Genomic DNA, 13,026 nt, shown 5'->3' with positions numbered 1-13,026 from the left:
ATTTAACTCAGCACTGACCTATGCTGAAGTTGGTTGAACTACCAACTGAGTTGCAACAACTGTCTGCTGAAAACAGTGGGAACAGACCGGAAATTGGCGTTGGGGCAATTGGAGGTTGGGACTGCATGGTTCATTGCACTGCTGGAAAGAGGGGGCCATTCTACCCAAATATCCCCTGTTAAATATTCCGAATCAACCCCTTATTCAACGAATTGGCCTGTTTTTGTAACCTCTTGCCCCACTACTGCTGACTATCTCCATTCTTTCTCAGAAAAACAGTTACTTTTTTGCCGGGGGTGGGGGTGGGGGTGGGAGGGATGCAAAGGAGATGCTTTGCCTGTATTACAACCCTGTTATAACAAGTTCTAGAAAGATAATTTTGTTTGATATCAATATAGCCAATTCCATTTACTTTACACTTAATAAATAACGTTTATTTTATTTTCTAAATACTTCTCAGGGTGAAGTGTTTTCACTAGTAGAAACCCAAGGCAAAACACAGAATATCAATATCTAATTTCTTAGCCGTAACAGTTTGTCAAGAAACAGGCCCACTCTTAACATGATGTCTGTTAAAGACTACTTTAAAGAAGTATCTTCGGCCCTGAAAGTAACGCAATGGCAAGACATTTTAGCATCCTTAGCTCTACTTGATCATACCTCTCTCGATGATGGCATGCTAAGGGCAGCTTTTAAATAAACTTCTTTTTTATGGCCACCAGAATGCCTGTCCCCATAGCGGGATTTTAGGATTCATGGCCTCCCTGCAACACCCTGCTGCTGCAGACTTCCTATCACCACACCAGAGAGGCCTTTGGGGTTAGACTAGGTGTGCACTTTGTAAGGCTCCTCAGCTATCCTTCTGGAAGTGATATGAATTGGAATTGTATGGGAAGAAAATGTATAAAATAAATTCAAATGGTTTGTAAACCTTGCAGTATTAAAGGCATTAGGTTGTTTTATTTAAATATTGATTGGTGTACAAATGATTTGAATAGGGTAGACTCATCAACAAATATGTTACAATGAATGATAAGTATTTTGATTGTGTGTTTTTTTTATAGGCAATATATGTGTTCCAGAAAGCTGCCATTTTGTGTATGCTTTCAGATGCTGAAGTGAGAACAACAGGAGAAGACATTGTAGCTTTGTTTAGGTATGTTTTTTTAAAAAAATCTATCTTTTCATTATGTCATTCTCACAAACTATTCTCACAACGCTGGTGGCATTGTAGTCTAAACCACTGAGCCTCTTGGGCTTGCCGATCAGAAGGTCGGCGGTTCGAATCCCTGCGACTGGATGAGCTCCCGTTGCTCTGTCCCAGCTCCTGCCAACCTAGCAACCTAGCAATTTGAAAGCACACCAGTGCAAGTAGATAAATAGGTACCGTTGTGGCAGGAAGGTAAACGGCATTTCTGTGCGCTCTGGCACTCATCAGAGTGTCCCGTTGCGCCAGGAGAGGTTTAGTCCTGTTGGCCACATGACCTGGAAAGCTGTCTGCGGACAAACGCTGGCTCCCTCGGCCTCAAAAGTGAGATGAGCACTGCACCCCATAGTCAAGTTTGACTGGACTTAACAGTCCAGGGGTCCTTTACCTTTACCTTTACCCAGTGATTTTTTCTAAGAAAAAAAAAATGTTTAGGGGCACTCTCCTTTTGACTCAAGAAAATCACCATTTTATAGTTCAAATTGGAAAAAACAAATACAAAAGGACAATGAACAAAAGTACAAAGATTCACAAAATGCGTACCCCCAGAAAAAGCACTGCCTTTACCTAATATTTGTGTCTCTTGTTTTAAAAAATAAGGGGGAGAAGAGACACTATGTTCACCATCTTGTAGTACTTAAAAATGAGATAAATTCATAAGCCTTAAAAACACCTTTCTCACGTCACCTGAAATTCCGTATGCATATTTATTGCTAAGAACTATACTAGTATATAGAGTTCAATTTTTAAGAAATAGTTACAGGTTTGGAACTTGCTGGTTTCGTCAAAATATCTTGACAGCGGACCATTGAACTTCTGTTGTCAAAGGTTTGGTTTTTGTACTGAGAATTCCACGGTTCCGTCTCTTTCAGGCAGGTAGAAGGCCTGAAGCAAAGAATTGCAGGAAAATCCATCCCAACAGAGAAGTTTGCCGTGAGAAAGGCTCGGCGCTATGGAGGCTCTCAGCCTGTGAAGCTCATAGTGCCTGCTCTGGTATTTACAGCCGACTTTCTTCAATCATCTTTTGCGTGGCAGAGTAAATATGTGTTTGTTTGTGTGTATGTGTTTCTATGAATAATGTAGGTTGAGTACATTTCCACTTGACTTTTTCAAAGAAGCATCAGCTGTTTACGTTTTTACCTTTTTACCTCTTATTAAATGAAAGGCAGCTATAGACACCTTCGTCTATAGATACAGGCAGCCTTACTGAATCAGGTACAGCATGAATGTGCCTTTGCTTGAGGGATTATGAGCACTTTGCAACAGCTCTGTTCTAGATATAAACTGCACATCAGTCATGGGCAGGCTTTTGGAATCTAGAACCCTGAGATCCACTAGCCAGAGCCATAATGGTGGTGATCAGGGGCAAGATTAGCAGAATATGCTAACCACATATTGAGTCCCCTGAGCTGGGATGAGCTGCAAACATTAAGCCCACATCAACATTTGAGATACTACAGCTCATAAAGGATTCTAGCAGAGGAAAGAAACATCCTTTTGTTGTTGCCCTTGTTAATTAGGAGTCGGAAGAACTGCCTGATCTGCAGATCATCCAGGGATTGTTCAGACACTCAAGTCAATTGATAGCGTACTATAGATATTTATTACTATATTTGTTTCTTATTCTTCTCAGGAAATGATGTACGTCTGGAATGGCTTTTCAATTGTTGGCATGAGAGCTGACCTCACTGAGAATTTACTAGTAACAATTGAAAAAGAAGAAACGGCTTTAAAAAATGAAACCAGTGAGTAATGTTTTAAACGAGTGATATGAAAACTACAAAGGGGTGTTTGTAATGAATCCTACTGGGGCCTCTAACTACATCCTGTAAGGGAAGAAGTGACTAATCTCGATGGATGTCTGTTCGGTGCAGCATAGTTTCATCAAAACTGCATTGGTTGCCATGATAAATAGAAAGCTGTCCTTTCCGTATAATCCCAGTCCTCATATAACCCACAGAAATTCACACTCACAAATCCCCATGATACCATACATCCTTTGTTTGACAATATGCAATACTTGTGTGAAGTGAAGCTGAGTTCAGAACTTGAAGAACACCAGTCTTCCAGAAGAAGTTTTGTTAATAAATTCTCTTCATTCCTGCAAAGGATGTAAAATTTCAGTTCTGCTTTGCTGTCACTGTGAAACAGAATTCTGTTTATCCAGGGTAAAACAGGTGCTGGGGTGGAGGGGGGAGAGAGAAATTCTTAACAGTTTGTTAAATTTCAATATGTAAAGTACTGTAGTCTTATACGATAGACAGCCTCTATGTACAACAGGTGATTGGTCTCCTGAATTGTTGGTGCGTGTTCAGCCTCTTTTTCAGCTTCTTTTACTGTCCTTTGTAGCTGACAAAATTCAGTTGCGGGAAAATTCTCAATAATAATAATATTATAATAATAGTTTATTATTTATACCCCGCCCATCTGGTTGGGTTTCCCCAGCCACTCTGGGCTGCTCCCAACAGGTATTAAAAATACAATAAAACATCAAACATTAAAAACTTCCCTAAACAGGGCTGCCTTCAGATGTCTTCTAAAAGTCGGATAGTTATTTGTTCCCTTGACATCTGATGGGAGGGTGTTCCACAGGGTGGGCACCATTACTGAGAAGGCTCTCTGCCTGGTTCCCTGTAACCTCACTTCTCACAGGGAGGGAACTGCCAGAAGGCCCTCGGAGGTGGACCTCAGTGTCCAGGCTGAACGATGGGGGTGGAGACGCTCCTTCAAGGAGCTAGGTTTTGACTAAGTTTTTAACAGTTGCATAGATCCCTGTGAGGCAGTGCTATGAATATCGCATAGATAACTTTGGCATACTCATCAACAGATCTATTTTCATTCCAGATCTGACATAATAATTAGTTATGTATATCTGCAGCTACTGTTCTATCATATTAGCAATTTTTTACCAATACTGCCCAGGTTTCAATCAGTTAAAAGGCTGGAGTACAGGTTCCCAGGTTTCAATGAGTTAAAAGGCAGGTGGGAAATGTGGAACGATATATTTTACATTGCTATGTCAGAATATTGCTAAACAAGCAGTTTATTCATTTAATTGCTTTTGATAAGAAAAATAGATAGTTAAATATATTACACATTTCTGTTAGGTCCACTGTTGCCATTTGACATCTTTTACAGATGAGTCAGTAATTCCCACCCATCCCACGTACACATCCATTATTGTTAAGTTTGCAATTTTAAATGTTGTGCTCCTTTATTTTCAGATCACAATGAATACTACATGGATGACATCTGTCTGCTACAACTGCTAAAAGGTCTCTGTTTGAAACATTTAGGAAGACGCTTACAAGCAGAACTCTGCTTCAATCAAGTTATTCAAAGGTAAAAACAGGAAGTTGTATTTTTGGAAACAGTGATAACCTGTGACATCAGAAAGCATCCAAGAACATTTGCTGCTTGCCTGCTTGTTTGGTTGGTTGTTTTGCACCTAAATTAAGGGTAATTGGATTTTGTGGAAGAATCTTACTTTAGTTTCTGAAATAGACAAAACTGATCTTCCCCACGTGGTTCAATGGTTGTAAATCCTTCTTCATTGTTTGAAGGTATAACACAAGCGAAGATGTTGAATAAAAGGAAAAGAAGTCCCTCTTTCTCACATTCCATTGACTCCTCTGTGCTTTCCTGAAAAATGTTCATCTTTGATTCCTAGCAGGGTAGAGTGGGGTGGGGGCATGGCTTAGGGTTCGTAACATTTCCCCCGCCAGAGCTTCCATGCATTTTAACAACTGTCAGACAAGCAGGAATTAAGCAGTTGGATTTTTTTCCTGGCATGGAGAGAAATATACATACAGTGGTACCTCTGGTTGTGAATGGGATCCGTTCCGGAGGCCTTTTCGCAACATGAAAAGAGTGCAACTCGCAGCGGTGCGTCTGCGCACGTGCGGGTTGCGATTTGCCACTTCTGCGCATGCTTGTGATGTCATTTTGCGCTTCTGCGCATGCGCGAGCAGCGAAACCCAGAAGTAACCCTTTCTGGTACTTCTGGGTCGCCGTGGGACGTAACCTGAAAGAACGTAACATGAAGCGGACATAACGTGAGGTATGACTGTATATGGGGAAAGTTTTACCTGCTAATCCCTAAAGCAAGGAAGCATGGGGGCTTTGGGCTTGCCTGGGTTCTGTGCTATATTTGGTTCCCCTGAATACTGACATGATGTCCTATTGATTTCTTAGTGAGAAGCAGCTGAAGTATGATAATTACCTGATACCATACACGATGTACGAATTGGGTCTTCTGTACAAACAACAGGATGAAAGAGAAAAAGCAATAAGATTCATAGAAGCTGCAAAGTAAGTGCTGATAATCTTTATACAATTATTAGCTCAAAACAGATGAGCTTATTTGCTTTAGCTCACTATAGTTAGTATATCACACAATCATAGAATTGTAGAGTTGGAAGGGACCTCAAGGGTCTTCTAGTTTAACCCCGTGCTATGCAGGAATTGCATGTCAGATGGCCATCCCACCTCTGCTTTAAGAAGGAGAGCCCACCACCTTCTGAGGGTGTCCGTTCCACTGTTGCAACCGCTCATACTGTCCGAAAGTTCTTCCTGATGTTTAGTCAGAATCTCCTTTCTGATGATCCCTTTGTGGCCTCTTCCACCTTCTGAGAAATTGTCAGCGAGGCTCTTGAGCAATTTGTTGGACCTCCCAATTCTTGGCAGATTTTGAGTTCCAACAGATCTTGATGGGTAATTGAAGTCTCCCATGACCACTATATCTGTCCTTTTTGAATATTTGGTAATCTGCTGTCAGAAGGCATCATCCAAGTCTTCAGTCTGGCTTGGAGGTCTATAGCAGACACACACACAGTAAGGTCATTGTTGTTTCCCACTCCTACAGCTTTTACCCATGTACCCCCATTCTGCCATTAAACTCAGACCTGTGCAGGAGTTGATTCTGCTGTACAGAACAGCTTATACCCCAAATGCTTGTCCCAATTTCCACAACCCATCTGAAGGCGGGAACCTGTTGAAACTACTCATGGAAGGATCTGTTGGGAAAATGCCCTGAGGCTGCCTGCAAGCCCCCAGAACTCCGAGCGTCCTCCGGTGTGCGCAGCACCGGAAAAGGCACCTCCCTTCTTCTCCAGTGTGTTTAGCGTCATAAACCAGCTTGATTTATGCACACTAATCTTCTAGCATAACACAGCAAGAAGCATAAACATCGTAGATCTAATCTACTATTGATTTACACACTATATACAGACTACAGCATAATGGTGACCGTTCTCTCCAGCTCCGAGAGAACAGACAGGAATCTAGTAAAAGTTAAAGCACATTACATAGTACATACGGATAGGACTGTATCTGGTTCTCACGCATCTTCTCAGACAGGCATGTGAATTACACCAATCACAAAATGCAGCATCGGAGGAGTGAAATACTAACAGGATCTTCCATAATGTTGGCACACTAATAAGGAGATCTTAACCCTGGTGCCCGCCAGGCATGTTTCCAGTGGCAGCTGGTCAGACTCCAAGGCCACATACTTATTCTGTCATTTTCTCTCTCCATGTTTCTTCATTTATTTCTGTATGCTCAATGACCCTGTGACTCGGGACAAATAGAAACAGGAGAGCGTGTCCTTCTCCATTGCCTGCATTACAGAGACATTTGTATTAACCTGATTTCCCCACTACTCCATAAGTACTCAGGGCACACAGGACAATTCTATACCTCCCTGCTGCTCTCAGATACCAATCCTGCTACAACATATAACGTTGCTAGATTCTGCGCAGCAGCGCTCAAAATTCATCGGAGGATGACCTGTGCCACAAACTAGATTTGTTGTTGTTTAGTCATCTTGGTCGTGTTCAACTATCCGTGACTCCATGAACCAGAGCATGCCTTGGAAACTCTCACTTTCTTCTCCAAGCTTCTCCTTTTTTATGTCCATGGAGTTTTCTTGGCAAAATACTGGAGTGGGTTGCCAGTTCCTTCTCCAGGTGGATCACGTTTAGTCTAAACTCTCGACTATGACCTGTCCGTCTTGGGTGGCCCTGCATGGCATAGCTCACAGCTTCTTGGGGTTATTCATGTAAATCAGAAATCATGTAAATTCAGAAATCATGTAAATTCAAGCCCCTTTGCCATGACAAGGCAGTGATCCACGAAGGGGGAAAGTAGATTTAGTGCTCTGCAAATTAATAGTTAAAGTCTTTTGTATATCAACCTTTTATGCTCTTCCACACTTGCCTATTGCTCCTATCCCTTCTTTTAGCCTATTTGCAGTTCTTACAGACTTTTATAACCACCTTCTGTTTTAATACCTTTTAGCTTTCCAAAACGCTTCTAGATTTTAAATGACTGTATTCCACCCTTTTATGCTGGTCTTTGACTGTAATAAAGATTTGAATTGAATTTCTGTATTATTATTATTTTAAAAAAAGCCCAGCAAAAAACAACAACAGCAGGGAATGAAAGGTTAGTTGCACAACTAACGTTTTGTCTCTTACAGAAACAATTACAAGGAATATTCCATGGAATCTAGGTTACACTTCCGAATCCACGCAGCTCTTAATAGTATGAAAGTGACTCCTGCTCCGACGCCTTGATGTCATTTGAGGGTGATGCATAACACAAGTGTCTACAAGTTACTGCTTGGAAGCCTACAGAAATCATGTAAATGATGTAACAAAAGAGATGTAGTTTATATTTTCTATCATTTGTGATATTTGAATGTTCGTCACCCCTTTTGAGCTGCTTCTTTTTTCTATGGCGCACTTCCATATCTCCGCTTCACATTTTAGAGGGAAAAATCTTATATTTTGTTTATAAATGGATTAATTTAAAGCTTGACGTGAAAGGAGAGTATTTTATAAAAATAAAAAAAAATTGCTGGTGCAATAAAAGAGGAATTCAAACACTTTATTTTTTTATGCAAAGACTAATATTGTTTATGTGCGGAACTATGCGATGGTTCTGTTCGTAGTGTCAGCAGTCCATGAAGGCTTGAATGTCTGCAATACTTTTATTATGAATTAAGACTGAGAAAGTTGGCTGCCGGTAGCCATAGTTGTATATTTGGATTTAAAGCTTAGATTTACGTACCAAAGACATGACTCTTCATATTGTAGCCAAAAGGTGAAGGACTTACAAGTCATTTCATGAATGTTAGCTTGAATTCTGTGCAATATACTGACAATATTCAGCTAAACAAAATTATGGAAAGAGATGGGGGTTTCGCGGGGTTGCCCTCCAAAGCTGTGTTTTTTTACAATACACAAAGTCAGTTGTGTAGCGTTAAAGGGGGGCAACCCTTGGACAATGGTAACAATTCAGTCATTTCCCCCATATCTAGATATATTTAATTAAGGGATGTCACTGGGAGTGAAATGTACAATGAGAAAATACATTTCTACTGTCCTGTGGACATTTGACAGCCCCTCAGTTCTCACCACCAAATGTCATTTGATTCTGAGATTCCTGTAATTTTTTTTTTTTGAGGGAAATTGCAATTTCATTGTGAACGATTGACAAGGAAATAGACGCTCATAAATACAGCCATTGCTGTACCTTTTTAAATACAGTTCTATGGTAATACAATTAAACTTTCTTATTTTCCAGTTCATTCCCTTGCTAATACAACCATCTTATGTGTATTATGATATGGAACCTGGAGACAGATAGTGTGCACATTCTCTCAGAAATGTCTGTCATTTTTTATTTTTGGTCTTTTTCTCAGTATAATTCAATATGCCAGAATGCAAGTCCTACTTCTGTTAGTGTAAAGGACCAAAGTCGTCTGTCGTGAACATACGCTGTTTATTATTGTGTATTGACAGTGTTATGGTCAGCATCTGATTATATCACACTCACTCAATGAACTTAAGTCAACCAAGGCTAAATCCACAGATTTCAATGGGTCTCCTCTGAGTAGGATGTAATCAGATGCCTCCCCATAGTGTCATTACGCAGTTTAAGGTAACTTTTTTCTTCTTCTTTGGAACTCTGTACTTCGGTTATTAATTTATAAGCTGCTAAATGAATGGCAAAGTTGGACTATTAATTTATGAGCTGCTAAATTAATGGGGAAATTGGACTATTAAGAGATTTTTATTTTTAAAAGATGATCTATGATCGCAGTTGTGCTAATTGATACTGGACCCACAGTCCACATTCATAAGCAACAGCTGCAGGACTCAAAGGACAATTCAGTCTAGGTTTCTCAGCACAGCTTCCTAAACTTTAACAAATAGGTTTTCTGTTGAAAGCCAACAGCCCCCCCTTTTTTTTGCCATGTTCTGCAATATCTTTTGCCACCTGCTCCTTCTCAACTTTTAATGTCCTCCGTTTGGTGGCACTCCTATTTCTCTTTGGGCATTTTAAGATGACTATAATAGAATTTCAAGGTAGCGGGTCTGCCTAGTAACATTCAGGATAAATTCAAATAGGAAAGAGAGTTCATGCCACATCCGAGGATCGCTTTGCAAACCACCTTTTCAGATTTGAGTTGATCATACTTTTGCCAAGAAAAGCACATACAAATTCTGGCGCTTATGGCTTTTTTGGTTTCAATCCATGAGACAGGCTTCATGTTCATCACATTATTTTCAGTTCCAATATGAGGCTCGCAGGCAAGCAGTTGCGATCTAAAAACACATTTTATTATGTTTGCTAACTAGTGGCTGTTTTAATCTTACTGTTTCTGAACGACTCATGCCGTATAAGCATTCTTAAAATATCATTGCGAATTAGAACTCTTTTATGTGTCCAGGGTTTTATGTACAAAATCTCATTAATATCACTGGGTTATTTAATCCATCCTATTAGACAAGAACATGGTAAACATGTGGAGTCACTTTTAGTTTTAAATAAATGTGCTGTTAAATATAGGGATGCAGTTATTCAAGATGCTTAAATCAATCCTACTTATCATTTTGCATTAAATTATTATGACAATTATATGCTTATTAATATTTAGAAGTTTGATTCTTTTAGTGACGTGTTGCTTCAATATATATATATATTATATATACGCGCACACTGCATTGTGCTTCTAATAACTGGCAACTGTTTTTACCTTTTAATGGAAATATCAATGAAATTATTAATAGTTTATTGAAAGTTTATTGAAGGGTTACATTGGTGTAAATTATAATGGTTATGTTTTACAGCTCTCTTGTACTGTTTTTATCAAGGCCAGAAAATAGTACGGTAAATAAATTTAGAAGGTTTTGCCAATTGCAACATAACAATCCATAAGGAACGAATTCACGCTCTGTATCCATTTTTAATTTTGGATTTGACGGTGAATGTAGTGGGGGTTTTTTTGCTTCTGTACTTCTTAGCTCAAAATACTTTTTTGTCTCGGTTTTATTTTACAAGCTGTCTAAGAATTTTCACTTTACCTGTAGTTTTTTTTTTTTAAAAAAAAGAAACTCTGAAGAGATGTGCAGTCCAGTGATACACATATTTGCTTGGAAAACAAGTCTGACTTGGTCAAGGGGAGCTTACATCCAAATAATTTTGCACAGAGTTGCAGCTCTAGCAAGCATGAGGTTTATAGTGCAACTGAGCAGAATTTATGCAGAAATCATATTCATATATCGCTGTGAATTTTGCCATGGGTTCTGTTACCCTGCCCTCCTTCGAAAGGAAAGGCAAGTGACAAGAGCAGGCATAGGCAAACTCAGCCCTCCATCTGTTTTGGGACTACAACTCCCCCCGTTGCTAGCTAACAGGACCAGTGGTCAGGGATGATGGGAGTTGGCCTCGGTCCAGTATACCTCCTTCGTTCTGCCCGGACACTGAGGTCCAGCGCCGAGGACCTTCTGGCGGTTCCCTCCCTGTGAGAAGCGAGGTTGCAGGGAACCAGGCAGAGGGCCTTCTCGGTGGTGGTGCCCGCCCTCATATCAGATGTCAAGGAAATAAACAGCAACCTGACTTTTAGAAGACATCTGAGGGCAGCCCTGTTTAGGGAAGCTTTTAATGTTTAATAGACTATTGTATTTTAATATTCTGTTGAGAGCTGCCCAGAGTGGCTGGGGAAGCCCAGCCAGATGGGCGGGGTGTAAATCATAAATTATTATTATTATTATTATCCCAAAACAGCTGGAGGGCCGAGTTTGGGGATGCCCCGATCCCCCCTGCTAGAAGTGCTTGGGTGAGAGAGAGGTGTCCTTCTGTCTGGTTGTGTTGGGCTCTGCAGACAGGAAGGCTGCGCCCCTACAGAGTTATTCCTTCTGCCCAATGGAAGTGCGGACAAGTGCGCATATTCACACTGACGGTAGCCGTGTAGAGCCTTGAAGCAGCATTTCAGAACAGGTATGGCCAGGATACAGCCAAGGAATCGCTGGATCCAAGGCTGGCCCAGGGATCTGCAAGTTGTAGCAAAGGGGCCAGTGCTGAGCCTAACTGCTGGGCCCTAATGTAACAACCAGCTTTCTCTGGGAGGAAGGACTGCAGATGGCGGCCGTGGGTCTTCTTTAAGCCCCGTTGTTTCCTGGCCAGGGTTAGACTAGTGCCCAAAAGAGAACAGAAGCATGAATGCAATGAGATTTGAATTCTTCCAGTGGGAAAAAAACTCCCGACCGCAACCGCACGCACCCTGTGTCTCTTCCTCCCACCCGGCTGCGCTCCCAGTGCGTCCTTACGATGACGCACTGTTAGACACAACGCAGATTTGATTTCAAAGTTCGCTCCTCCTCACGTGTGCTGAACACATGGCCCACGGGCGTTGCTAATGAGAGTGGGACCGAGAGGAGCGGCTCCGCTGTCCCAACACGTGAAGAAGGGCGTTTGTGTGAATCTTTCCGTCGTTTGCCAGTGAGCTTATGACCAAGTTGATGCTAAATGTGCTTAATGTCCACAGGTAGAAGCATTAGCCCTGGTCCATAAAACCTAACTTACTGCACCAGGCTGTTCTTCTGAACTTCAGAAAAGAAATAGCCATGGCGAATCGTTGTTTAACCATAATGATGATAATAATATCAATGGGGTTTCAGAATCATTGTGGTATGTGCTGGGGGCAGTTTTAAAGGGAAACAGCCTGCCTCTGAATATGTACAAGTCTCTCAGCTGTCCTGGTTACTGGTACTGATGCTGTCAGCCTCTCCTAAACTTTCGGGTCTTGTTATCTTTGATAGCAGCTATTTTTGTATATCTCTTCCCACTTAATTCAGCTTCAGTCCTAAAGCATTTGTATCCGTTTGTATAAGAATACCATGTAGGGTTTTCTTTTCTTTTACATGATCATTTATGCCTTAGGAATAGCAGGTCCTGACATGTTTATATTATTGGGCCGAAACAGCCTGAACTACGGTATACTGTATGAGATCTTTGTGTATTATTTAATGGCATTCATTACAATTCATGAAAAATAAAGGCGAATATGTTTTTTTCTCATTGTACCTTTGCTTTTCTCCATATGCCAAGCTTATTCGCTGTTCTGCAGCTCAGCGTGATTTGTGTGGTCTCTTGAGCTTGACTTTTTCTAAATATAATTTCCAGCGGAAACCATTCTAAGATCTCAGAACTTACTTCACTCATCCAATACTCACATTCAGTTTCTGCAATTACAAAAATATGGTTCCCACCACCCCGCAAAAAAACTAGGGATCATAGGAGGCCAAAAACATCTGGAGGGCCGAGTTTGAGGAAGCCTGCTTTAAAGGTCAGCACCAACACTTTGAATGGTGCTCCGAAATGTACTAGGAGCCAATATAGGAACATTCCGGGATCAAATCAGAAGGCTTTTGCAATTCTGGGACTGTCCCTGGAAAATTGGGACACTTGGAGGATATGAAGATGGAATCCAGATTTCTGTGGTCCTATAGTCCATTGGGTGTACCGAA

General features: G+C 40.9%; 1 protein-coding gene across 3 annotated transcripts in view; it reads left to right on the top strand.

The window, feature by feature from the left end:
- The window catches only part of TTC39B (tetratricopeptide repeat domain 39B), a 56,160-nt gene extending 43,588 nt beyond the window's left edge, over positions 1–12,572 (top strand). For all 3 annotated transcript variants that reach the window (XM_028712210.2, XM_028712209.2, XM_028712212.2), the window contains 6 exons: positions 1,065–1,156; positions 2,080–2,200; positions 2,841–2,952; positions 4,432–4,549; positions 5,402–5,518; positions 7,689–12,572. In XM_028712210.2, coding sequence (XP_028568043.2) covers positions 1,065–1,156; positions 2,080–2,200; positions 2,841–2,952; positions 4,432–4,549; positions 5,402–5,518; positions 7,689–7,785 — 657 coding nt within the window. In that variant the 3' untranslated portion in view covers positions 7,786–12,572. The remainder of the gene's footprint in view (positions 1–1,064; positions 1,157–2,079; positions 2,201–2,840; positions 2,953–4,431; positions 4,550–5,401; positions 5,519–7,688) is intronic.
- The last annotated feature ends 454 nt before the right edge of the window (positions 12,573–13,026 follow it).

This window comes from Podarcis muralis, chromosome 17 (assembly GCF_964188315.1).
Source record: "Podarcis muralis chromosome 17, rPodMur119.hap1.1, whole genome shotgun sequence".
Lineage (NCBI taxonomy): Eukaryota > Metazoa > Chordata > Lepidosauria > Squamata > Lacertidae > Podarcis > Podarcis muralis.
This window is presented reverse-complemented; position numbering and strand designations above follow the sequence as displayed.